General features: G+C 39.5%; 1 protein-coding gene across 1 annotated transcript; it reads left to right on the top strand.

Moving 5' to 3' along the window:
- Positions 1 to 23,064, top strand: fcgbp (Fc gamma binding protein). The gene is made up of 22 exons (XM_089120798.1): positions 1 to 82; positions 3,908 to 5,146; positions 5,421 to 5,764; positions 6,729 to 7,293; positions 7,374 to 7,789; positions 8,457 to 8,636; positions 8,734 to 9,304; positions 9,647 to 9,912; positions 10,355 to 10,684; positions 10,829 to 11,411; positions 11,863 to 12,062; positions 12,161 to 12,302; positions 12,490 to 12,818; positions 13,638 to 14,214; positions 15,015 to 15,613; positions 16,838 to 17,405; positions 19,118 to 19,716; positions 20,048 to 20,609; positions 21,013 to 21,212; positions 21,609 to 21,989; positions 22,437 to 22,723; positions 22,861 to 23,064. Exons 1-22 carry the CDS (start codon positions 1 to 3, stop codon positions 22,868 to 22,870), a joined length of 9,030 nt encoding a protein of 3,009 aa, XP_088976924.1. The 3' UTR covers positions 22,871 to 23,064.
- The last annotated feature ends 2,366 nt before the right edge of the window (positions 23,065 to 25,430 follow it).

Here is a 25,430-nt window from a genome sequence, read left to right on the forward strand (position 1 = left end):
ATGGAAGTGAAAAACATGCTCCTTTTTATGCAAAGCTTTGCTGGTTTCTCTGTCATTGGTCACAGATCCATCAAATATGGAGGTAAGATTGAGGATACACTTATGTTCCGAAGTTGGATGTATTAAATTGATCAAAAGTTACCGCTGAATGGATATTAATCTCTTTTGACTGCAAGATGTTTGGAAAATAAAACAGCAGGCCAATGTGAGTTTAAAGAAAACTGTAACACGGGCAAGTGGATGCTTCAGTTGCCTTTTTATTATTAAATCTGTAAATTTTGAATAGGTTTTAATGGTGCTGCTGACTTTTTAAGCTTGGCATAATACATTATTCACCTGCTTCACTGTGCTTATTCTGTAAATTGAGGCTGAGATGTACAGTGATGTTCATTTCATTATTCAACTGGACTCATGGGACTCCATTGTAGATGAGCCCACATGTTAACTGTTTATATCCTCTCCTTCTGTCTGTCTTCATTGTGCCGTTTTGTTTATCTCTTTCTTTTCCCATAATTCTCTGACGTAGACGCTGTGGGAATATCTTTTCACACAACATCAAACCAGGCAGGAAGTTTCATATTTACAATATTGATGTCCTCTCTTATGTGCTCTGATAATAGTGTTTGTGAGATTTGCAGGTCTTTCTGATGCTTAAACCCCATGTGGATTGTTTTTTCCCAGACTTTCTGACAGTGTGTAATAACCTGTGGCACATGGATAGACTAACTTTTTGTGTCGAAAAGAGATTACAAATTCCCCTTTAACTTGTCCCACTGTTTATAAAAGCTAAACTTTATTCTTGTTCATTTTTGTCATTAAGCAATATTTTACTTAGCCTTGTTTGCAGGCTATGATAGAAACATCAAGTGTTAGGAAAGAAAGGATTTATGTTAATGCTGTACTGATACTTTGGGTCCTTTAGGATTATCTTAGTCTTGAGACAGATTGCTGTAGACAGTTTTCTCTCTCTCTCTCTCTCTCTCTCTCTCTCTCTCTCTCTCTCTCTCTCTCTCTCTCTCTCTCTCTCTCTCTCTCGAAACTATAGTTTGTTATGCTGATGAAAACTCAAACCCACCATCATCACAAGCTCACAATGTTTCAGGATTCAATAGCTCCTTGTTTGCGTGGTTTGAAAAGCATTCTTTTTTTTTTTTGCAGACTTTTTTTCACTGCAATATGAGTATTTCAAATTACACATTGTTTGTATGACTTTTTGCATATTTTATTTGTGCTATAAGTCAAACATAGATTGTTTTAAATGTTTGTAAAGGTTGTATGTTTGTTGTATGAATAAATGATATCGCTATTATTTAACACTATCCATTCATGTCCAGGGGGAGAAAACTGATCTTCTTAAATGGGTTACGTCCCCTGTTCCAGGATCTAATCTCTGATTGGTTTTGAGTTTGGGATAATATAGGTATTTAAAAGGCTGCATAAGATCGACTGTATATTTAAAAGGCTGCATAAGATCGACTGTATATTTCTTGATTCCCATGAAGGTAAGCACAAGTTATTTTAATGTGGTGTTTGAAATATAGCAATTTGTAGCTTTTCAAAGACCCATGTATACATAATTGTGGATGATACTTATTGTGTATGCTGGAATAATAATAATAATAATAAAAAAAAAAATTAATGCATGTTGAAATTTTCTGCTTCTTTATCAATTTGACTAATATTTATTTACAGCTAATCATGGGAGCAAAACTTTTCCTGGTGTGTTTTGTGATAATTCTGTTTTTGGGTAAGGCTAATCTTTTCTTTGGATTATTTTTATGTGATAATATCTGTTGTGTAAACACATTTATTGATTTATGAATTAATTAAATATTTTTTAATGAATCATTTACATTTAAATCTTTGATTATATATTATAACAATTTTTGGAAACATTTTGATAGTTTTGTTAAATGCACTTATTTAAAGGTGCAATGTGTAACATTTTCGAGTATCTAACATAACTTATTAACCATAAGTTTTCACGTGGTGTATAAAGAACTTACTTAATAAACCGTAATTTTTTTATTACATTAGAATAAGAATTTATATCTACGTAACCGCGTGCACCCCCTTCTATGAAGGTTGACATATTGTGATGTCAAGTTTCTACCGTAGTCGAACGCGAACAAACAGAGCTACAGAATGCGTTTCATAACTACCTTGAAAGAGAAGCAGCAGAAAGCTAGAATCTAGCCATAAACACCTTGAGTGGTGACTTTCCCCTTGTCAATGGTGTAGTTGGACTGTTTCATGTAACTTAGTTCTTCCCCCTCACCGTGTTATGGCTTTGCTATGTGGGAGTAAATGTGCTGGTTGCGTTTAGCTGAGACAGCTGATTAGTACTCTTGTCATTGACCGTAAAACAGTAACGTTACAGGAATCACCAACCCGTCGATCGCGGTCGACAAGTTGATCTTGGAAGCATTTTAAGTCGATCATGAAGAGTTTTCAAAATCAGAGAAAAAAAAATATTGTGTGTACACTGTAATTTTTTTTTACTGTTATTTAATTAAAAAATGATGGTAACAATTTTATACATAATATTTTTGAGTTGTTAAGGCTTGATTTCTTTCATGGGATCTACCTGAATTAATCAATTAAAACCCCCTTAATTATTTAGTCTATGATACAATGAATTGAATATTTTTAGTGAAATATGCTATTTTATTTTAAGTTGACACTCAAAAGTTTTTAAGTTATATTGCATTATTGAAGGACTGAATGCCGATAGCACAGTTCATAGTCAAACTTGTTACTGCACCAGCATAATAGAAAATTGTTGCTCAATGAACAAAGCATAATACTTCAGAGTATCAATGCAGTTATTCACAACCTTACTATAAGACCTACTCTTCTGCACAATGGTAACAGTCAAAACTTCAACATAATATAAACTCTTTCAAATGTCAAACATAACTGAACATTAAACATTAGCATATGGTTCCCTTTTACTCAAAAACACATAAAATAACTTAATAACTTAACTTAATAACTAACAATGGTGTCTCTAAATAAAACCCACATAATTGAGCTAATTTATTTAAAATAAATCGGTAGCCCATTTTCGTTCCTCAATTCAAGCCTCAAAATTCCTTAGGAAAATGTATCTCTTGGTTTTAATAGTGAATATGTTCTCAATATATTATATACACCACTGAACCACAATTTTCTTAATAAAATATACACAATAGTTTTAATTATCACCTTCATCTTTTTAATGACAATTTTTACAGTGAAACAGTGTCTAGGGGATGCAGAGGCGCGCACTGTTACAATCATGTATAAATTTGTACAATCAATTTGAGCACCTTTGGGCTCATGCGGACGCATCAAGGCTTTACACTTTAACCAGCTCAGCCACAGTAACAGTTAATATTTAGCCAGCTAAAGTTTTACTACCCTGTTAGAAAAAAATATATATAGTTGCATAGTTTCATGTGGTTCTCTTCCCTCACTGTATTAAGGGTTGCTATGTGGGGAGAAATGTGCTGGTTATTTGTGAGACAATCAGCTGATTACTATTATTATATTATATATTAAGACCATTGATCCTTACCTGACTATGGCTTTGTAAACTTTATCCATGATGTGGTTTATAATGGACTGTGTTTCAGAAACAGTGACAATGTTATGTACTCTTGGCTTACTCTACCTATTCTCTGCTGTCTCAGACGACGATATGTTTGTCCCGTTTTAGCCACCGTAACTTCTTCTAAATGGAGGGGTGAGCAGTGGGCTTGAACCCTTAGTGCGAACTCGCAACCGAAGCGCTAGATGTCGCTAAAAATCACACACTGCACCTTTAATACCATTGTCTTTTAAACATTTGGTTACAACATTTTTTTAAACAAAATTTTTTATATGTAATTAATTATTTCAGTCTTTCTCTCTTGACCTCTTAAAGATGGCTGCCAGGCTCGATCTGCAGGACAAGAGTTTGCCACTGCGTTTATGCAAAATTCTGTACCCAAATTTGATGTCGCGCTCTTTCAGCTTTATATAACCTCTGTGAATTCTAATTGCCTGGTGAAGGTCAACATACCTGGTCTTCGTTTCACCCAGGAGATGCAACTGACTGCTGCAGGTCAGGGCATCACTGTGACCCTCCCCAAAGAAGTCGAACTGTCTGGCAGCAAGAGGTCCCACAATACTGCCTTCATTCAGGCAACCGATGACATAACGGTTTCCGCACTAAACTCAAAACAATACACGGCAGATACGTCCCTGGTCTACCCTATGAGCGAATGGGGCACTGAATATTTTGTATTCACCCCTACCAATTCCCCTCCATCCATGCTAAAGGAGTTTGTTCTTGTCAACGGTAAAGAGCAGAACTTGGTGGAAGTGTTCCTTCGAGCGGCGGTCCGGTTCGAAGGCCGCTTGTATGGAGTCGGCAGTAAACTAGTTTTGGAGATGGACCCTTTCGAAAATGCACAAATACAAAGCCAAGGAGACTTAACAGGAACCCGTGTATCCTCGCAACGTCCCATCGGTGTCAACTCGGGCCACATGTGCACGTGGCGCTTTTCTAAGTGCAATCACGTTTATGAGCAACTCCTGCCGGTGCAAAGATGGGGATCTCAATTCCTGGTGGCTCCGTTTAGCATCCAGAGCCAGTTTGACAGTGTCTATATCCAGACATCACGGTCAACGAATGTAACTGTTCAATTTGGCCCAACTATATTAAATGATGTACTTCAGCGTGGTATGATCATAGAATACAAAATCCGTTTTCCAGATGGTCTAAACATCATTGCTGACAGTGGAATCCAGGTGTTTTTTCTGTTTAATGGTGTGCGAACATCCTCTAATGTAATATATGACCCGTTTCTTGTAAATCTTCTGCCCAACAACCGTTTTGGTTCTTCGTACGCACTTGATGGGATAGCTGGCTTTGACAACCGAGCCCTGTTGATTGCGCCAACAAATGAACAAGCAGGGATTCTTTTTGATGGCTTGCCTTTACCTGGAAGTAGTCGGTGGAGGGTTATCAAAAACAGCCAGTACTCCTGGACTGAGCTGGTTTATCAACCTGGGGCAGGTGGGCACAAAGTAACCCATGCAAGTGCTTCTTTTGGGGTCTATAGTGTGGGAATCGACCAAGTGAACGGATATGGAGCTTCAGCCCCATGCATTGATCAAGGTGTGTCACAATTAAACGCATTCCTCCTTTTGTTTAAAAAAGCTTTTACGTTTGTTTTTCCAAACTTGTATGAGTTTCTTTCTTCTGTTGAATACAAACGAATATATTTAGAAGAATATTGGCACAATTTACTTAAAGGAATAACTATTCCTTTAAGTAAATTGTGTCCCTTGTATAGTCCAAAAATGCATTTTTAATAGCTTACTTACATTGTTAAAACTATAGTAAATGCCTAAATTTCAGCATCATGTGTATCTTTTGTTTTCTCCATTAGTTGTAGTTGTGCCTCGCTCTTGCTTCAGCATTGGCTGTAGTCCGGATGAGGAGTGTCAGATGATGGGTTCCATCCCCACCTGTGTGAAGAAACCAGTTGGACTGTGTTGGGCTATGGGCGATCCTCACTACAGCACATTTGACCAGCATTATTTTGACTTTATGGGCACTTGCACTTATGTCGTCACCAGGAACTGTCATAAAAATGACAGTCTTCCAGCTTTCGAAGTCTTGGCTAAAAATGAAAATCGCGGAGACATAAGAGTCTCCTATGTGGCACTTGTAATTGTGAATATCGGCGGTATCACCATCAGCGTTGAAGGTTCCGATCCCGGGAAAGTCAGGGTAAACATTTGTATTTTTATTTATTGCATGATTTTAGTACTAAACCGTATCGGTTACTAATCGTGGTAACACTTTAGAATACGGTGAGTAACACAATGTTAACAATCTAGAAACTATTATTAACTAACAAGAAACTCTGATTAACAAACTAGTAAGTAATAGCGCATAGATGAAAGTGGTAGTTCACTATTAACAAATCAATAACTTCTATTTTTTTAATACTTCCCAGAGAACTACTGAAAAAGTTTATTAACGATAACCACTAGTAACTACAGTACTATTAACTAAAAGAAACTCTTATTAACGAATTATTAAGTAATAGCTCACAGATGAAAGTGTTACTAGATACTTCTGTGGGAATTACTAAATATTTAGATTTGTATTATAAAGTGAAGATCATTGGAACTAACTAGTAATTACTCAAGTGTTACTAAAGACATTTCTAAAAGTATACTAAAGTTCACCAAAAATCTCAAACGGTTGCACAAATCATCACTAGATCATGTAGTAACACTTGAGTCGTTACTAGTTAGTTCCAGTGATCTTCACTTTATAATACAGATCCAAATAATTCGAACTAAACTCGCAGACTAAATCTAAAATATCTTAAACTGTCTTCCGAATATGAACGGAGCTCTTACAGGCTTGGAACGACATGAGGGTGAGTCATTAATGACATAATTTTCATTTTTGGGTGAACTAACCCTTTAAGTTTTATAAGCACAAATGCTTGCCTTGCTCTGTTCTGTGATGCGCGTTCCTGTAGCTTATTGTCGCTAAAACACTGAAATATTCTATAAAAAATAAGTACATTTTGCTTTCATGGTGACTTTAATTACTGATAAAAGCCTAAAACATATTTTAAGAGAAAATACTTACAATATAGAGCTTTTTATTGTAAAACAAGACAAAAAACACTGACTGAGAATTGTTTGCAGTTTAATATACAACATGTTTTTATCAGATTGACCAAATTGTGTGGAGCCTTCCTGTCATTCTTGAAGATGTTGGAGTATCCATGTTCCAGTCCGGCAGCTTCATCACCATCCTTTTTTCTTTTGGGCTGAATGTGCAGTATGACTATAATCACTATCTCCTGATCTCCATGCCCACTGCCTTCATGAACAAAGTCTGTGGCCTCTGTGGCAACTTTAATGGTGATCCCACTGATGATTTCACAATGCCTTCAAACACCCCGGCTCCCAATGCAACAGCGTTTGGCCAGAGTTGGAAAGTTCACAACTTAACATGGGATGAGGGCTGTAGAGATGACAATAGCGGCCATGAATGTGATGCTAAAGCACTTAAACAATGGGAGGGTGAAAACTTCTGTGGTCTCTTAATGAAGGAGCCTTTCAGTCAGTGTCATTATGTTGTCAATCCTGCTATTTACCTTCAGAACTGCTTGTATGACGTCTGTTTGGCAGATGGTCACAGAAACTACTTATGTAATGTCTTGGAGGTCTATTCGAGTGTATGTCAACATTTTGGGATACAACTAATCAACTGGAGAGACGCTGCCAATTGTTGTGAGTAATAGTATGATTAGCATCTTGACTTGACATTGTTCAGCAAAATTGTGATGTTTTATTTCTGAATGTGTCTTCAGCTTACAGATGCCCTGAAAACAGTCGTTATGAATTTTGTGGTAGCGCTTGCCCTTTGACCTGTGGCCTCAGCGCTCATTTGAACTGCACTTTGCCCTGTGCAGAAACATGCACTTGTGATCCTGGTTTTGTTCTTAGTGGATCAAAATGCGTACACTCTTCCCAATGTGGCTGTACCTACAATGGACGCTACGTTCCCGCTGGGGAGGCTTTCTGGGCAGATGATGCTTGCAAGCGGCTTTGTCGTTGCTCCACAGAAGGTGGACGACTAGAATGCCAAGATGGAGACTGCGGGGCTGGACAGCACTGCCAGCTGGTGAATGGCATTAGGGACTGTTATCCTGTCTCCCAAAGCACCTGTATGGCAAGGGGAGACCCCCACTACTATACTTTTGACAAGAAGTACTTCGACTTCCAGGTACTATTCTATTGACACATAAAAGAACTGTGAAGTTTTATCTAGTATGTTTTCTGCAGTGTGTAACAACTAAAAAGGTTATTTTAAAACCTCTCTCTTCATGATTTATATTTTTTATATCTTCATATTTATTTTAATTGGACAGGCCAGTGCAAAATATACATTAACCTTAGAAAGGAGACATGCATTTTACCAGGTTTTAGCACTTGTGCTAGTTTCTACCTGTAGTCCCTCGGCAGGCAGATGTAAAAACGTATTTTTTACACATATTTAAAAAATACACTATAGACTCTCACTTACACATCAATTACAATACATTATGTAAACATGTTTGTTTTAAAAGCAGCCATTTCTTGGCCCGATGTGATTTTATTTATTTAATTAATTAATTAATTTACACGTGTGGTTAGCTCTGTTGGCAACTTATTGCATTTCTGTAGAGTAGGAATAAATAGTCATCGTGATTTTGCCAAGTAAGACATGTTCCTAGATCAACATATTTTGTCAAAAATATATTTTCTTCTGCCTGAATATTTCCTGCAACTCAAGGATGTATATGATGTCCTGGAGAGACAACATAAAAAAAAGTAGTGTAAGATCAAAATGTCCACATGTTTGGATAAGTTCTTTTATGTAAAACGATAGCATTATTTCATTCTCCCTTCAGGGAAACTGCATATATCAGTTGGTTGGAGTCTGTGTCTCGAATCCTGGACTGGTGTCATTTGATGTGCTGGTGCAAAATGAGTTTCGGGGAAGCAGAGCAGTGACGTTCACTAAGTTACTGGAGATCAAAGTATATAATATCAGCATTGTTATTGATCGAGAATACAGCAGCCTTGTTACCGTAAGTTCTAGTTACTGCATGCATTAAACCTCTGGCAAGCAATTGTATCTTTCCAAATAGCTTGACGTTGTCATAATGAGACGGATTTCTCTTTTAGGTCAATGGTGAGCTGTTGAACCTTCCTCTCAGTCTTATTGGAGGTCAGGTTTCAGTTTTCAGAAGTGGCTGGTCTGCTGTTGTTCAAACCTCCTTTGGTCTCAGAGTCACATTTGATTGGAACAGCTTTGCCACCGTCACCATCCCCAGCACCTACATGGGTGCCGTCTGTGGCCTCTGTGGGAACTACAATGGAAATCCAGAAGATGATCTAACTGTCAGAGGAACAACATTACCTTCCTCAGGACCGGTGGAGTTTGGTGCCAGCTGGCTTGTAGCCAAGATCCAAGACTGTGTCCATGGCTGCACACACAGTTGTCAAAATTGTGACCCGGCCAAAAAAAGTCTCTATAAAACGTCTGATTTCTGTGGGCTGCTGCTCGACCCACAGGGGCCTTTCAGGGACTGTCAAACAGAGCTGGACCCAGAACCATTTTTTGAGGGTTGTGTTTACGATGTCTGTTTGTATAACGGAAGGAGAGATATACTGTGCCAGTCCATAACAGCATATATATCGGCCTGTCAGGCGATGGGAAAAACCATCAGCCCCTGGAGAACTGCTGAATTCTGTGGTGAGACCATCCTGCCTGATTGTCTCTAGATCCTTCTGAGAAACCGTATACAGTGTAATATTGTGGTCATACACAAAAGGTTTTGTAAGTCACTACTGTACCAGTTCCATTCATCTCAACAAACATCTCAACAAAGCTCAAAAACTAAATTGTTAAGGATAAAAGGGTGTTTTAATGCATTCAGAAGGGGATTAAGTTAATTATCGAATCTGACATGTAATCTAGTCAGGTTGTTTTCAAGTGATTGGTGCCACAGACCAGTTTTCATTGAAACGTTACCGTGCTATTACAATAACCATATATAAATACATATTAACCAATCACATGTCTGTCTCTTGTCAGGTGTTCAGTGTCCAGTTCACAGCCACTATGAGCTCTGTGGTTCTGGCTGTGAAGTCACGTGTCATAGTTTGGCTCCTCCCACTGGCTGTCGTAGCCGCTGTACGGAGGGGTGTGTGTGTGACCAGGGTTTCGTCAGGAGTGGCGACCACTGCGTCCCCCTCTCTCAGTGTGGCTGCCTCTATGGCAAACGCTACTATTTGCTTTACCAACAGTTCTATCCTGGCAATAACTGTGAGGAGTTGTGCACGTGTACAGCGAATGGCCAGGTACGTGGACACACCAAAGTGATGTTAGGGAGAAAATTCTACAGTTTTGAGATTTTGATTGTGATTGGATTTGATTTGTAGGATTATGAAGGGCTTGTTATCTTAAGAAAGGGTTTAGATGAGTCATATAATGAGAAATGATATTTTTCCCTTGATATTTTAATATAATAAGAGTTCAGTCTCCCTCCCTAGTTTATAAAGAGTATTTTAATATTAAATCTTTATATAGATCTATATAAGTACATTAAAAGACATTTGACATGTGGCGCTTACTGTTTTACAGCTTTATCATATCTTGTTTGTTGTCTCTTTAGAGCTAGATGATATGAGGCTGAACCTGCTGCTTTTGCATCTATGCATTTCAGATCATCCATTTAAAGCCGGCATCACTTAAATTTTGCACAATACAAAAGATATGAATGCCCTGTGTTTGTTTCCACAGGTGGTCTGTAATAAGTTATCTTGTGGCCCCTATGAGAAGTGCGAGTTGAAAGGTGGCGTTCGCAAATGCCAGCCAATCGGGAAGGGCATTTGTGAAGCTGCTGGAGACCCACACTATGTGTCCTTTGATGGGAAGCGTTTCGATTTCCAGGGCACCTGTACCTACGTCTTGTCGCAATCCTGTGGCCTGGAACAGAGCAGCCTGACCCCTTTCTCCGTCCAGGTGGAGAATGAGAATTGGCCCCAATCCGCAGTCTCTGTTACCAAGCTAGTGGCCTTAACCGTCTACGGTATCACCCTCGTCTTAAGACAAAACGAGCCCCAGGTGTTGGTAAGTGGAGATTTGTCTGCTATTGTCCTTCAAATGCTGCTCAAGGAAGCTCCCATAATGTCTGATGATATTTGAATTTGAGGTTCTCATGTGAAACTTTTGCTGTCAATGTAGTATGACTCTAATAAAACACTATTCCCACAGGTCAATGGGGTTCTGACTACAGTGCCGTACAGTTCAAACAGTTTAAATGGCTCCTTGGTCCAGGTCTATTCTGATGGTAGTAACTACATCATCAAGACCGGCTTTGGCCTCCTGGTAACCTACGACCGGGTTTACAAAGTTACTGTTACCGTCCCTGGCAACTACCGTGGAAAAACCTGCGGGCTCTGCGGTAACTTTGACGGAGTCCCTTCCAACGACTTTGGACTCCCAAATGGCAATATTACACAGGACGTGAATATATTTGGGAAAGCCTGGAAAGTGGATGTCCCTGGAGCGGTGTGTGGGAATGGATGTGAAAGCGGCACATGTGTGGACTGTGATCCCAGACTGAAAGCCATCTATGAGAAGCATCCCTACTGTGGTGTTTTGGTTGACCCCAAGGGACCGTTTGCCGCCTGTCATGCTGTGCTGAACCCTTCAGCTTATCTGGACGACTGTGTCTTTGATACGTGCGTGTCTGGCGGAAACAGCAAGGTGGTTTGCGACAGTGTGGCGAGATACGCTTTTAGGTGCCATGCAGCCGGAATCGTTATCCAAAAATGGAGGACAGATTCTTTCTGCCGTAAGTTTGTTCTTCTAGAGAATTTTTTTCTTTGATTTCTAATTTTATAATTAATCAAATATCACAGCAAAACAAAGGGATTATGTCCCATTAGGCTTAAATTATTATTATTATTATTATTTTTATTATTATTATATATTGTAAATATGTGTAAATATGCATGCCTATTCCGACCGATATTGGTGTAAAATATCGGTCAGAATAGGGTCAGAAACCCAAGTAAGAGTTACTTTTATTCAACAAAGAAACACTAAACTCACATTTAATAAATTGTATGTCAAAATATATGAAGATAGTATGCAGTTATTTTTAATTGTAAAAAAAAAATTCACAATTTGACTGTTTTTACTGTATTTTTAATCAAAATAAATGAAGCCTTGTTGAAAAGACTTCCTTAAATTGAATTTTCTCCTCCAATCATGTTATTTCTTTCTTGATCATTGTCTTCCAGCAATGTCGTGTCCAGCTGGCAGTCATTATGAGCTGTGTGCAGACGTCTGCTCTGCTCCCTGTCCTGGTATCACTAAAATGATCCAGTGTCCTAAAACCTGCACAGAGGGCTGTGCTTGTGACAATGGTTATCTTTTTGACGGCCGACGATGTGTTGAATATAAGAAATGCGGCTGCTATGAGCTGGGACGCACGTTTAAGGTAATAACTAATATAGTTAATCGTAGTGATATGCGCACAAATTAGCTGAATTTCCTTCTCTTTCTTGTCCTGCATATAACCGAGTTTGTTTTCCCAAGGCTGGTGAGGTGGTTTACCTGAACCAGTGTGAAGAGAAGTGTCAATGTGATCCAGGGACGGGACTTTCCTGTGAGAGAGTCAACTGTCCTAACAACACACAGTGTTTACTGAGAGAGGGAGTGTGGGCCTGTTATCACAGAGGTCAAGATAAATGTCCTTTTATTAATTTTCTTTGTGTATAAATCAGTAAAATGTTATTATTTGGGTTTGAGTATATTGTGTTTATTACCAATATGCAAATTACAGCAAAAAACAGACAACAGCATCTGCTGTGTATTATTAAATAGCAGATTTTTTGTGTGTATCTTCTGGCTGTTTCTGCCAGCAGATCCATGTCAAGACCTCCACTGTCGAGAAAAAGAGACCTGCCGGTTTGAACGTGGCAAGGCCGTGTGTGTACCCCTGTACAACAGCACCTGCTGGGCATGGGGTGATCCGCACTTCCACACCTTTGATGGATTTGAATATGACTTCCAGGGCACCTGCAGATACGTCTTGTCTAAGACCTGTGGGAATCTGAGCAGACTGGTGCCCTTCTCTGTGACACAGAGCAATGAAAACCGTGGCAACCCTGATGTGTCTTATGTGCGGGAGGTGGAGGTTATTGTATATGGCAACACTCTTACCGTGGTGAACCATCAGAAGGGACGGATCATGGTAATGAGTGACTTCAGATATTTCTCGCTGTCAGCTGTCAAAGTATGATTTTACATTCATGATATGAACATGATCTACTCAGCCTGTTTGTCTTTACAGCAGTGCCTTTTTTAGATAAATGAAGATGAACCAAAAAACAACCTCAGTTATTTATTTCATGAATGGAGTCATAAACAAAAATAAGCTTTTATATTTTAATATAATCATATATTTTAATATAATATTAACTGAATAAAAAAATAAATAAAATGGTTAATCACTTCTATGATCCTGTTAAACAGACTCCAAAACACCCATTGACCATCAACTATATCCAAATCATGTAATAAATACTTTGTAATTAATGGAAAACATTTGGAAATTGTATTAAATATTTGAAACATATTTTTTTTAATATGTTTAAATGTATCAAAATATATTTGATGTGTTTATTTTTTTTCCCCAAGAATATTAAGCTATTCTGTGCATATGTTATAAAGATAATATATAAAGTAATTTGTTTTGAAATTTTTAAAATATTTTTTATCATTTATAAAATAATATTTTATTTCGACTATGCTGTTAATATGTGCATTTGTCAAATATATTGATATTTTTTTATTAAATTTTATTACATTTATTAAATTAAAATCTTAGAATAGAATAGAATAGAATAGAATATATTTTTTTTTATCAACTGGAGTGGAAATTTGTCTTTGGTCAACCAAAACACAGAACAACAACTTAAGAAACAGACAGGCAGTAATAAAACAATATTAATTCAATAAAACAGTAATTAAAATTCATAATCTCTTTAATGATTCTGATTTCTTCTGTCAGGTGGATGGTTTGGTGTTTAATCTTCCACTTGATCTCCATGATGGCCGTGTGAGGGTGCGACAGAGTGGCAATGCTGCGCTTTTGGAAACCGATTTTGGTCTGCGTGTCTCTTATGACTGGAACTCAAGGGTTTACCTGCAGCTGTCTAGTAGTTACTATAGAGTTGTGTGTGGCCTGTGTGGAAATTTCAATGGGAATGCTGGAGATGAGCTGAGAAACCCTGCTGGAAAACTTCTGCCAAGTGTGTACCAGTGGGCAAAGAGCTGGAGAGCGGAAGACAATGTCACATCTGCATGTCATGATGGCTGTGAGACTGGCTGCCCTGTTTGCTCTCCTGACAAACGTGCCCTGTATGAAACAGACGCTTTCTGTGGTGTCCTTACTTCTACAGGTCTGAGTGTCTTTAGTGCATGTCATGCTAAAGTGAACCCACAGCCCTTCCAGAAAAGCTGTGCGTTTGACCTGTGCTTCAGTAACGGAGACCGAGGAATTCTCTGTCAGGCTCTGGAGACCTACGTCGCTCGATGTCGTCAAGAGGGCGTCATTATTACAGATTGGAGAGAGAAATTCCATTGTTGTAAGTTTGCCTAAGCACTCACAAGGCACACATTTGTATAATTGGTCACCATGAAATCAAAATGCGCAATTGTTATTTTTCAATGGAATATCACAGTGTTTATTGTAAATGATATATCCGTGCACATCATTATTTTTTTATTTTCATTAATTTCCATCTTGTAACAAGTTTTCTGATGACTATCCAACAATCCAATTAATTTCCGATGGACTCAAGACCCGCCCTAGTTGTTCAAGAAGCCATTCTACTCAGATATATACGTGAAAATAGGGAAGAAAAGACAATCACAACTTCCATTAGAGTGTGTTATATTATTATTAGAAGTAGTAGTAGCACAGGCTGGCTGATAAGTCTTTGACTCATTTGGTAGCGATCACATTATCTACATGGCACAGCTGTTCAGCTTCTGCTTAACATTCAAACAAATATCAGGATGTCCCTGGTAGCAGTATGTACTCTTACATTTATTCATTTAGCTGACGCTTTTATCCAAAGCGACTTACAAATTGTTATATGTCAGAGGTCGCATGCCTCTGGAGCAAATAGGGGTTAAGTTTCTTGCTCAGGGACACATTGGTGTCTCACAGTGGATTAGAACCCGGGTCTCTCACACCAAAGGCATGTGTCTTATCCACTGCGCCATCACCACCCCTATGTAGCGTGCTTTTAGAAACCCTCCACCTTCCCCAGCTCCACATGTATAGATCTGCTACAGCGTCTTACTTGATCACACCAATGTCTGTGAATGTACTGGCAGTAGTCTCTGTACTAATCCTGAACCTCTTCTTGTTCTTCTACAGCTATGAGCTGCCCGCCGAACAGTCATTATGAGGCCTGTGCTTCTCCGTGTCCAGTAACGTGTCCCTACCCAGATCAGCAGCGTAATTGCACTGACACCTGTGTGGAAGCTTGTGTTTGTGACAGCGGTCTTGTCCTCAGTGCTGGCGCTTGTGTGCCCACCAATCAATGTGGCTGTTCTTTCGAAGGCGCCTACTACGAACAAGGCCAAGCGTTCTGGGCTGATGATCAATGTCATAGACTGTGCGAGTGTGACCGTAACTTGAGAGTCGTGGTGTGTCGTGAATCTTCCTGCGCCTCTGGTGAGAGCTGCTCAGTGATTAATGGAAGACGCAGCTGTCAGCCAATGAGGTCTGCTGTATGTGTAGCGTCAGGAGACCCACATTACCACACGTTCGACGGACTCCGATTTGACTTCCAGGGCACGTGTGTGTATCAGTTGGCGGCCCTGTGCATTGATAAAGAGGGTCTTGTACCTTTTAATGTGACCATTGAGAATGAAAATCGTTGGAGCAGAGCAGTGAGCTTCACTAAAACTGTCAATGTGTCTGTGAATGGATTCACCATCACAATGACCAGAGAACATCCGTATCGAATACTGGTGAGTACGCAATATAGACTTGCACACCTTATATTGTGGGGTTGAGAACCGTTTTTGTTTAGAATTAGTTTCATTGAAAAAAAAAACTGATTCACTCACTCACATATTTTTACATTTTTTGTGCACTAATGAATTGAATCACAAAACACAGTAATGAAGTCTCATTGCAAAACAAATGACACTTGTTTTAAGTGAATCAAATCTAAACAGAATAACCAATATAGTCAAATCCCCAGGTTTTGCGCGTTTCACAAATAAAGGACTCTGATCTGCTTCGTTTAGTGCATCAAATCCATACAACGGAAACACTGTGGTTCAATTTCTAAAACAGAGACTTTGATTCAGAAATAGTCAAAATTATCAAACTATTATCAAAAAACGTACAGGCTATGTTTACACGGAAACGATTCTGAAGAGAAAACGCAAAAGTGGCGTTGTGTTATCACTTTTTATTTTGCGTTTAGACATGCATTTTGGGTGGGAAATCCGTGTGCATTTGGTGACGCAAAAGTGTGTGAAATTCAATGTAGTATGCACTCCAGGCAGCTAGGTGGCAATGTGGAGCACTGCCACACAACAACACCAAGTCCACGCGCCTGTGTACAACCTTCACTGTCAAGCAGACTTTTGCATTTTTACCCTTTACACAAGAACGTGGTGGTGGAGCGTTTTTAAAATGTTCACTTTGGATGGTGGTTTCACTTTTTTACGTGTTTAACCATCACCGTGTAAACTCAAGGCACATCTGATAAAATATTTTTACACTTTCACCTGCGTGCGTTCTCGTGTAAACAGGGCCTCAGTGTAGACCACACAATCCATTAACAACTTTTCTGACCTTGTTGATTTTAGTTATATAGCACCATTATATTGCAGTTCAAGCTTAAATTAGACAAAGATGAGTTTTGTCAGTAGTATTTTATACAAATCATGAAATATGATACCATATTTTTTTATTTGTTTAACATTTTTTATAAAATATAAAAGTCCAATTATTGGTCATTCAAATGTCTGGATAAAAAAACAACAGAGTTGATTAATTAATGATTTATTTAATCCAATTAATTTGCTTTTTTTTGCTTCAAAAATACTAATGAATCATTAATGGATCTGTTTGAATTGGAACTGGAATTGGTTCTCTGGTCAGCACATTATTCAAACAATTAACAAGTGATCAATAAATCCCTTTTGATGGCAACCAAATGTGTTTTATTCTCTTTTTAGGTTGATGGCCAGTTAGCAGAACTTCCCTTTTCGATGCAAGATGTGTTTGTATTTTATTATATATCTGGTAACACTGCTGTGTTGAAGACAAACTTTGGTCTCCAGGTGACCTTTGACTGGTCCAGTGTGGCTAAGGTCACATTGCCTAACAATTACAGCGGTGCAGTGTGTGGCCTTTGCGGGAACTTTAACAATGTTGTAAAGGATGACTTTGCAATGCGCAATGGTGTGATGGCACCCAATGCCAGTAGTTTGGGACAGAGCTGGCAGGTTGCCGCAACACCTGAATGTTCGTCAGATGGTTGCCTTGGCACTGGATGTTTACCCTGCCCTGCTACCCAGAGGGAGAACGCCCGGCGCTATTGCGAGATCATCACAAACCATACAGGACCTTTCAGAGAATGTCACGCCCAGATTGATCCTGGATCTTATCTAGAGGATTGCATATTCGACACCTGCAACTTCGAAGGACATCAGGCTGTGTTGTGTGACGCGCTGGAAATCTATGTTTCTGCATGTCAGAGTCAAAGTATCACAATTCACCCATGGAGAAATGCTACTTTCTGTCGTAAGTAATTGACTGTTTTTTTTTTTTGGTCTATAAGTGTCCATATTTATACTATTTTAAAGGTTAATAATAATAATCAGAGATTCAGTCTCTTTAAACTCTTCCTTTCTGAGAGCCTACTCTGCTCTGATTGGCCAGACTGCCCAATCTGTTTTGATTGATGCAGCTTACAGCGCATGTTTTTCCGTATAAATTCTTCATCCTTGCATGGAAACAAAGTGATTTGCAGCAGCGCTGAAAAAAGCATCTTCTCTGCATGTTGGCAACACGAACCAAACTCTTCCAGTCTCTGCTTCAACGACAGTGTTTGAGGGAGGGTCAACGTAGATGTTCACAGGGCAGTCAATGAAGACCATAGATGAGCATTATGCAAATTTGTTATATAGGTATCAGGAAGTAAAACTGGAAATGACTCGTTTCAGCAGTTCAGAGTCGATTCTTTCTTTTAGGAGACAAAACCTTCATTTGTTGTGTACTTTGCTCTTTGAAACTTTGCAGACTTTTTACGTTCACAAACAGCTGCACTGGTTGGATGCTTTGGATGTGTAATGTGCGCATCCGCGTCATTCGTGGGGAATGTGAGTTTCAGTAAAGCTTCCATGTTAAGAGCCACCTGTCTCCTGTCTGTTCATTACAAATAATCACATGGTGTCAGAAGCGGATTTACCTCGCTTTCTTAAAGACAACAGCCATCCGCACCAGTGCAGCGAGAACAAGAGTTTGTAAGTGAAGTTTCGATTAATCAAACGAGATCACTCTGCGAGACGGACACAAAAATGTTTACCAAGATTTTTCTAAATATCTTTTCATAAAGTTTTGGGAAAGACATGAGGTGGAAGTAAATTAAATTGGTAACACTTTACAATACGGGTGCACTAATGTGCATTAATTCATCCTTAAATAATGCACAGATAATCATGAGTTAATGTATAACTAATGAAGAACTAAACCATTAATTGATGATTACTGCATCGGCAACTAATAAAGAGTCAATATGATTAATAAATTAAGTAATACATGAATTGCTATTAATTCAATGTGTCATTGTGCATTAATTCCTTAATAACATATTTTATTAACTAATAGTGTAAATTAATGTGTTAATTACCACAATTAGTCAAAGCTATGCACTTCAACTTCCAGTTGTCTGCTTTAATTAATCATTGGCTAATGATTTGCAAAGGTATCATTATGCTATGACTTTACTTGATGAGGCACATCATTATTAACTAGTCATTTAGTAATTGTAGTAATTTGTACATGAATTTGCACTAACAATGAAGTAATTAATCATGTATTAATGCATATTAGTATACCTGTCATATTACTTGGAAGTTGAAATACAAGGCTTTGGCTCATTCTGGTAATTAAAATATTAATTAAGGCTATTAGTTAAAAAAAAAAATGAGTTATTTTGGAATTAATCCACAATTACATATTTAATTAATAACAATTCATGTATGAATTAATACATTAAATGACCAAGAACAATTAATAGTTTTAGTGAACATACTGTATGTGCATAATCCAAAAGGCGACTTACATTGTACTTAAGGTACACATTTTATCAGTTCTTGCTTTTCTCTGTGAATCAAATCCCTGCCGTTGCTGTTGCTATCACCATGCTCTAAAGTTAACAATTACAACACTGATTAAAATACAAAATCGGACTGAAATAAAAATGAACAATGTCTCCAATCTGTCTACCACAGCTCCGTCCTGCCCACCCAACAGCCACTACAACCCCTGTGCCCCAGTCTGTCCCGAGACCTGCGGTAATCTCTCTGAGCTCGGACCCTGCAGTGGACCCTGTGCTGAGGCCTGCCAGTGTGATCATGGATACATCTTGAGCGGCCAAACCTGTGTGCCACAAGCCGAATGTGGCTGCTTCTATCAGGGACGTTATTACAAGAAACACCAAATGTTTTACGTCCATGAGCAGTGCTTGGAGCTCTGCAGGTGTGGCGAAAATGGAACCGTGTCCTGCCAGACATCAAGTTGTGGCCCAGGGGAAGCTTGCAGGGTGGTGAATGGAGTATTAGGATGCCATCCTGTCGGTTACGGAAGATGTGTCGCCACTGGTGACCCTCACTATTTGTCTTTCGATGATAGGAGCTTTGACTTTCAAGGCACATGCGCTTATACACTCGCTACGGTGTGTGATCGGATCGGAGGGCGGCTGGTGGATTTTTCTGTGGAAACCGAGAACGAGCAGATTGGAAACATGAGAGTTTCTGTCATTAAGAACTTGACTGTGAATGTCTACAACTTGACAATTAGCATCCAACGAGGTGAACGCTGGAGAGTCATCGTAAGTGTTCATCTAGTTTACAATTTTAAATTGTAATAATATTCCACAATATTCGTTTTTTCACCATATTTTTGATGAAATAAGCAAGAGGCAATCTTACCAGTCTCAAATTTTTGAACAGTAATGTATACTCCACCATATAAAATAATGCATATATGTAAAAAGTAAGATAAAATATGAATAAATGTTTAATAAGTAACCAATATAAAAGAAACTAAAAATATAAAATAAAATGGATAATATGTGCTGATGATTCACTTATTTCTACTTATTAAGCATTAAGTAGAAAAATGAAGCTGAAATTATGTTTGCTGTTGATTCTCTTTGACAGGTAAATGATGAGTTTGTGAACCTCCCTACATCGCTTGGCCATCAAGTCACCATTAACCAGATTGGTTTCACTGTCGTAGTGCAAACTGATTTCGGCTTGAGAGTTCTGTATGATGCCGGTTACCATGCAGAAGTCCGTGTACCCTCAAACTATCAAAGAAGCATGTGTGGTCTGTGTGGCAACTACAATGGCAACCCAGCCGATGACTTCTTGTTGCCCAATGGGACCCAAAGCTCCAGTGTAGATGTGTTCGGACAGGCGTGGGCATTGCCGGCAACTGGTGTTCAGTGCGGAGATGGAGATTCCCAGAAGCAGTGCAGTGAGACCGAAGCCAAGAGATACCTCAGAGAAGATGCCTGTGGCCTTATGGCAGCTGCCGCTGGTCCCTTCAGTGCATGTCATGCTTGGGTTAATCCTCAGCAACATGTGATTAACTGTGTATTTGACATGTGTGTTATGGATGGAGACAGAGCCATGCTATGTCAAAATCTGCAGGCGTATGCTATTATCTGCCAACAAGCAGGGATACCAATCATGCCATGGAGAAATAGTTCATTCTGCTGTAAGTTTGTAAAGCTAAAGCTGTTTTTCTTTTTACCACTTTATTTAAGCTTTGTATCAAATCAATTAGTTGCATATAACCATTGTTGGGGAGTAGTGTGTTACAATATTGCATAACTACCTAAAAAAGTAACCAATTGCTTTACTTGGTTACTTTTTTTAGAAAGTAATGCATTATTTGTATTTCCCGAGCTTTTCCTGACATACTTAATTATTGCAGATTTGGGCGATGGTCTGAGTTTGCATTTGACTGTTTTTGTTCATTTTGAGGAATAATGAATCTGTTTGTGTGCAAGTGTGATGAGTAAATGCATGCTCATATAGTCTAGATCTACAATAACTTTCATGTTCACACACACAACTCCTAATGTATAATATATGTTTGTGCATTTTCTTTCTTTAAGGGGCCGATTGTCCAGCCAACAGTCACTATGTACAGTGCTCTAATAACTGTGCCAACACCTGTGCCAGCCTTAGTGGGTCCTACAGCTGCCCAAATATTTGTATGGAAGGCTGTCAGTGTGATGAAGGTTTGCTCTCAGATGGTGAGAAGTGTGTGTCCCTGGGAGACTGCGGATGTGTCCATAATGGCAAATACCTAAAGGTGGGATTTATTGCTTTTCTTAAATCCATCAATGATCGTTTCTGTGTCTGATAAGAGCTGCTTATCCACTTTTTTTACAACCCTTTGTCACAGATTATGTGATTCTCCAAATTAACTGCCAGTCATTTTAATGTCTTTTTTAGAAATATTTAAATAAATCAATTTATCAGCGTCTTTTGATTAGCTCGAAACATTGTTCAAACTGACATGTGCAATTTCTGCAGAATAATGATAATGTCATCCTACCTATATCATCCTACTTGAAGTTGTCTGATTATATTAGACTGAGATAAGAAAACGTATTTTAACACACACACACTTATATATTGCATTTCAATAATTCATGTGATGGTGCAGGGAACTATGGGTAAGCTTTTCTCTGCTCTGTCCTCTTAGGTTGGCGAAGTCTCAGTGACTGACACCTGTGACATGAAGTGTGTGTGTCATTCTGCGGGGGTGCTGGAGTGTGTGAAACAAGCCTGTGCCAGAGGAGACATCTGTGATGTTCAGGGTGGCAAACGAGATTGTTACCCCGATCAAGGCCACTGTGTATTCGATGGAGATGACCAGTTGCAGTCATTTGATGGTGTAACGGGGATTGTTGACCGGCCAGGATCCTTTCAAATGGCTTTCTTATGTGATCAAGAGTCTCATGACTGGTTCCGTGTGGTGTTAGATGCACTTGCATGTGCCAGGAATAATACTGGTAAAGTGACAATGGTCCATGTCTTCTTCCAGGACATGATCATCACCGTCAACAATCGTTGGCACAGCTGGGTCAGTGGAATGTTTTTAAAGATTATAAATATAGCATTATTTTCAGCCCATTCTCACTCCCAAGGCGTCACCTAACTGATGCCTTGGGAAGCATTTGGACATGCTTCAATATCTGACGCTTTAGGCGCCCTTTAGCGTCAGTTAGATGACGCCCTAGGATCGCGTGTACCCTACCCCCACCCCACACCTAGACCTAACCGCGTCCTCTAACTGACGCTTTCCTTTAGCGTCAGTTAGATGACGCCGTAGGATCGCGTCATGTAAGTGACGCTAAAGGGCGCCTAAAACGTCAAATATTGAAGCATGGTCAAAGGTGACACCTTGGGGTGAGAATGCGTTGTTATTTTTCATGGTGCATGAGCCATAGTCTTCCAATATCTGATTCAAAAAAGAAAAAGGGTTGGTGACAGAGAAACTATTGAGAAAATATGTATCTTATTGGAACAGGTGAATGGAAAGAAGGTCTCATATCCCTTTATGCCTGAAGAGGGAGTGTCTGTCTCATACAGAAATGAGGCTGTGGTCATTGAGAAGATGTCTACCATGAGACTGACTTACTCTGTTACTGGAGGGGTCGTGTTATCCATAAACAGAGACCTGACAGGCAAAGTATGTGGCGCTTGTGGCAACTTTAATGGAGACACAGCAGATGATATGAGAACTTCTGATGGGAGAAACTCTACTATGATGTCTCTGGTTGTGTCATCGTGGCAGGCTGAAGACTTCTTTACATGGTAAGAATTTACGGATAATTTTTGACAATAACAAAATATGTTATGTAGGTATAATCACCTATAGCCATGTAATTGTGGCTAACCTATCAGTCAATGTCGATGGCTAACCTATTTCTCCTCTTATGCTTTTATTACAGTGATTTGTAACAAACCTGGGCAAGATTTTGTTACCACAGAGATTTCTAAAATAGAAATTGTAAATTATATTTAATTGCACATTGGGTTTTAGAATGACACTTTGGTGTAAACTGATTGATTTCTAAATAGGGCTACAATGTTTTTAGTCTGATCGTATTTCTGCACATGATTTAAGATTATGCACATTAAAATACAAGTCTAAAACCTCCAAAATTGGGATTGTTTTTCATATTTCTTTTCATCTTGCTTAAAGCTACACTGTACGTTAAGTTGATTCCTAGCAAAATGATGTGTTCGTTTACATATGGTGTTACTTCCACCAACTAATCAAGTATTCTCATAAGTGTAGAATCTGCCATTCAGAATTTATACGAGCGAGTCGCTCGAATAACGGCAACCATGTTGAGTGTCCATCTTGAAAATACAAGGAAATTGGAAATTCAAGCTTTGCATTTCGCACTTTACAGTCAGTGGCACATGGCGAGTGCGAGGGGGTGATCCGGCAGATTTGAAAGCCTGTTGAAGATGGAAGATCACGCCTATTCTCGAGGACATGTAACAGTCGCTAAGGAAGCGAAAGAGATAATTATAGGGACAATGCAATATATATCCATCCATCCATCCATCCATCCATTTTCTTCCGTTTATTCAGGGGGGCGGGTCATGGGGGCAGCAGACTTCCCTCTCCCTAGACACTTCCTCCAGCTCTTCAGGGGGAACACCGAAGCGTTCCCAGGACAGCCGGGAGACATAGTCCCTCCAGCGTGTCTTAGGCCTTTTCCGGAGTCTCCTGCCAGTGGGACGTGCCCGGAACACCATCCTGGGAAGGCATCCAGGAGGCATCAGGAACAGATGGCCGAGCCACCTCAGCTGACCCTTCTTGATGTGGAGGAGCAGCGGCTCTACTCTAAGCTCCTCCCGAATGACCGAGCTTCTCACCCATCTCCAAAGGGATCGCTTCCATGGATGTGGCTTCCGCAGCGTCCCTTCCTTCCAATGTACTTCGTACGCTTTCCCAGTGGTCCTGTTGGAACCCCAGCAGTGGGGTCCCTGGCCTAAGCCCTGTCCTTCCCTGCCTTAAAATTGCAGGGCATCAGGAGGCTTTTGTCTAGGCACTGGAAAGTGGCATTTTCAAAGGTAATCCCCATTCAGTCGACCTTCGACAACGTCTGACATTATTGACTGAAAAGGAATGTCCTGGTTGCGTATGCAACCCACCGTTCCCTTAAGGAGGGAACGGAGGACGTAGTCTCCTTGTCACTACCGCTGGACCACCGCTGACTCCGGGTTACGCTTGGCTCCTCAGCGAAAAGCAACTAGTGCGTGCATCCACTTCCGTATTTATACCCTCGCTACGGGGGCACGCATGAATCATGCATGCCAATTCCATTTGGCTCCTTCAATAGTACTCAAAGGACATTGGCTCTCTGACGCAATCCCCATTTAGTCGACCATCGACTACATCCTCCGTTCCCTCCTTCAGGGAATGGTGGGTTACAAACGCAACCAGGACGTTTTCTTGCATGTGTCACTTCTATGCCAGCTGCTTGTTTATCTGCTGTTTCTTGAGCTCTTCCTTGAAGCGTCATTGTGCCATCTCATAGTCCCATCTTGGGGAGACGCGATGAACTACAGCTTAGAATTAATATGATTTGATTTCTTTGTCCACATTTGTGAACTCACATTTTACTCCCATCTGTCTCAATCTAGTGTGATAAGCATCCAATGTTTCGTCTTCAACTTTTGCTTGTCTGAATAAATACGTTTTATATTCAGGAATTGCTTTTGGACAGGAATAGGCATCTAGCTTTCTCACCACTGATGAGTAGTCTTCTCCTGTTTCTGGCTGCATATAAAAAATGAACACCCTCAGGTCCCACGTGATGTAGTAAGAGTTTTCCTTTTTGCTTATCCACCTCAATGTTGAATGCTCGCAGGAAGATGTTGAATTCCCCATCATGAGCCGACTGAGCTGGGTTGGGATTGACAATCGAACATAGGAAAATGTGTGAGAGTCTTCATCTCGTGATCCGTGTGATCATTCGTCGCCAAGTTGTAGCATCTTTCTTGTCTAATTAAAGAAAGGTTGCATAGAACAGAAGAGTTGATCTCAAACGTGTAATTTAATTTTCATTTGCATTCACTTGTTCCACATGACAATCACGCACGCTTTTCCTTTCCCATACGCGTTTAAGTCTGTCAGATGTTGAACAGAAACATGGAACAGGAGTTGTGAACACAGGCAGTTTCTCTCATTTTGCTGCTTTTAGAAAGTGTTTTGATACCCCTACTGAAGGGACTTTAAAACCATTAAAACATCTGAATCTGAAGACTGACCGTTCAAAAAACAATGGACTCGCACACACGCACTTATTAACTAGCTGATTTGAGTCATCTAAGGCAAGCAATTCTAATCAAATCTTCAAATGAATGGATCACGCTAAAATAATGATTCATCATGTTACAACATTTTTAATTTAGAGTGGGCGATCACTTGATTTAATTAATCACTTGATTGTGTCAAGGTTACTGGTCTCACCCAGTTCCATTTATTTTATCTGTATTAAAA

Source organism: Pimephales promelas, chromosome 16, assembly GCF_988280905.1.
Source record: "Pimephales promelas chromosome 16, fPimPro1.hap1.1, whole genome shotgun sequence".
NCBI classification, from domain to species: domain Eukaryota; kingdom Metazoa; phylum Chordata; class Actinopteri; order Cypriniformes; family Leuciscidae; genus Pimephales; species Pimephales promelas.

Bases quoted from the DNA above. Each gene is read 5' to 3' on its own strand.
- fcgbp (XM_089120798.1), top strand. From the start codon at position 1: ATGGAAGTGAAAAACATGCTCCTTTTTATGCAAAGCTTTGCTGGTTTC. The intron at 9,305-9,646 runs GTGAGACCATCC...GTCTCTTGTCAG, and splicing joins GAGAACTGCTGAATTCTGTG to GTGTTCAGTGTCCAGTTCAC. The intron at 19,717-20,047 runs GTAAGTGTTCAT...TCTCTTTGACAG, and splicing joins GTGAACGCTGGAGAGTCATC to GTAAATGATGAGTTTGTGAA.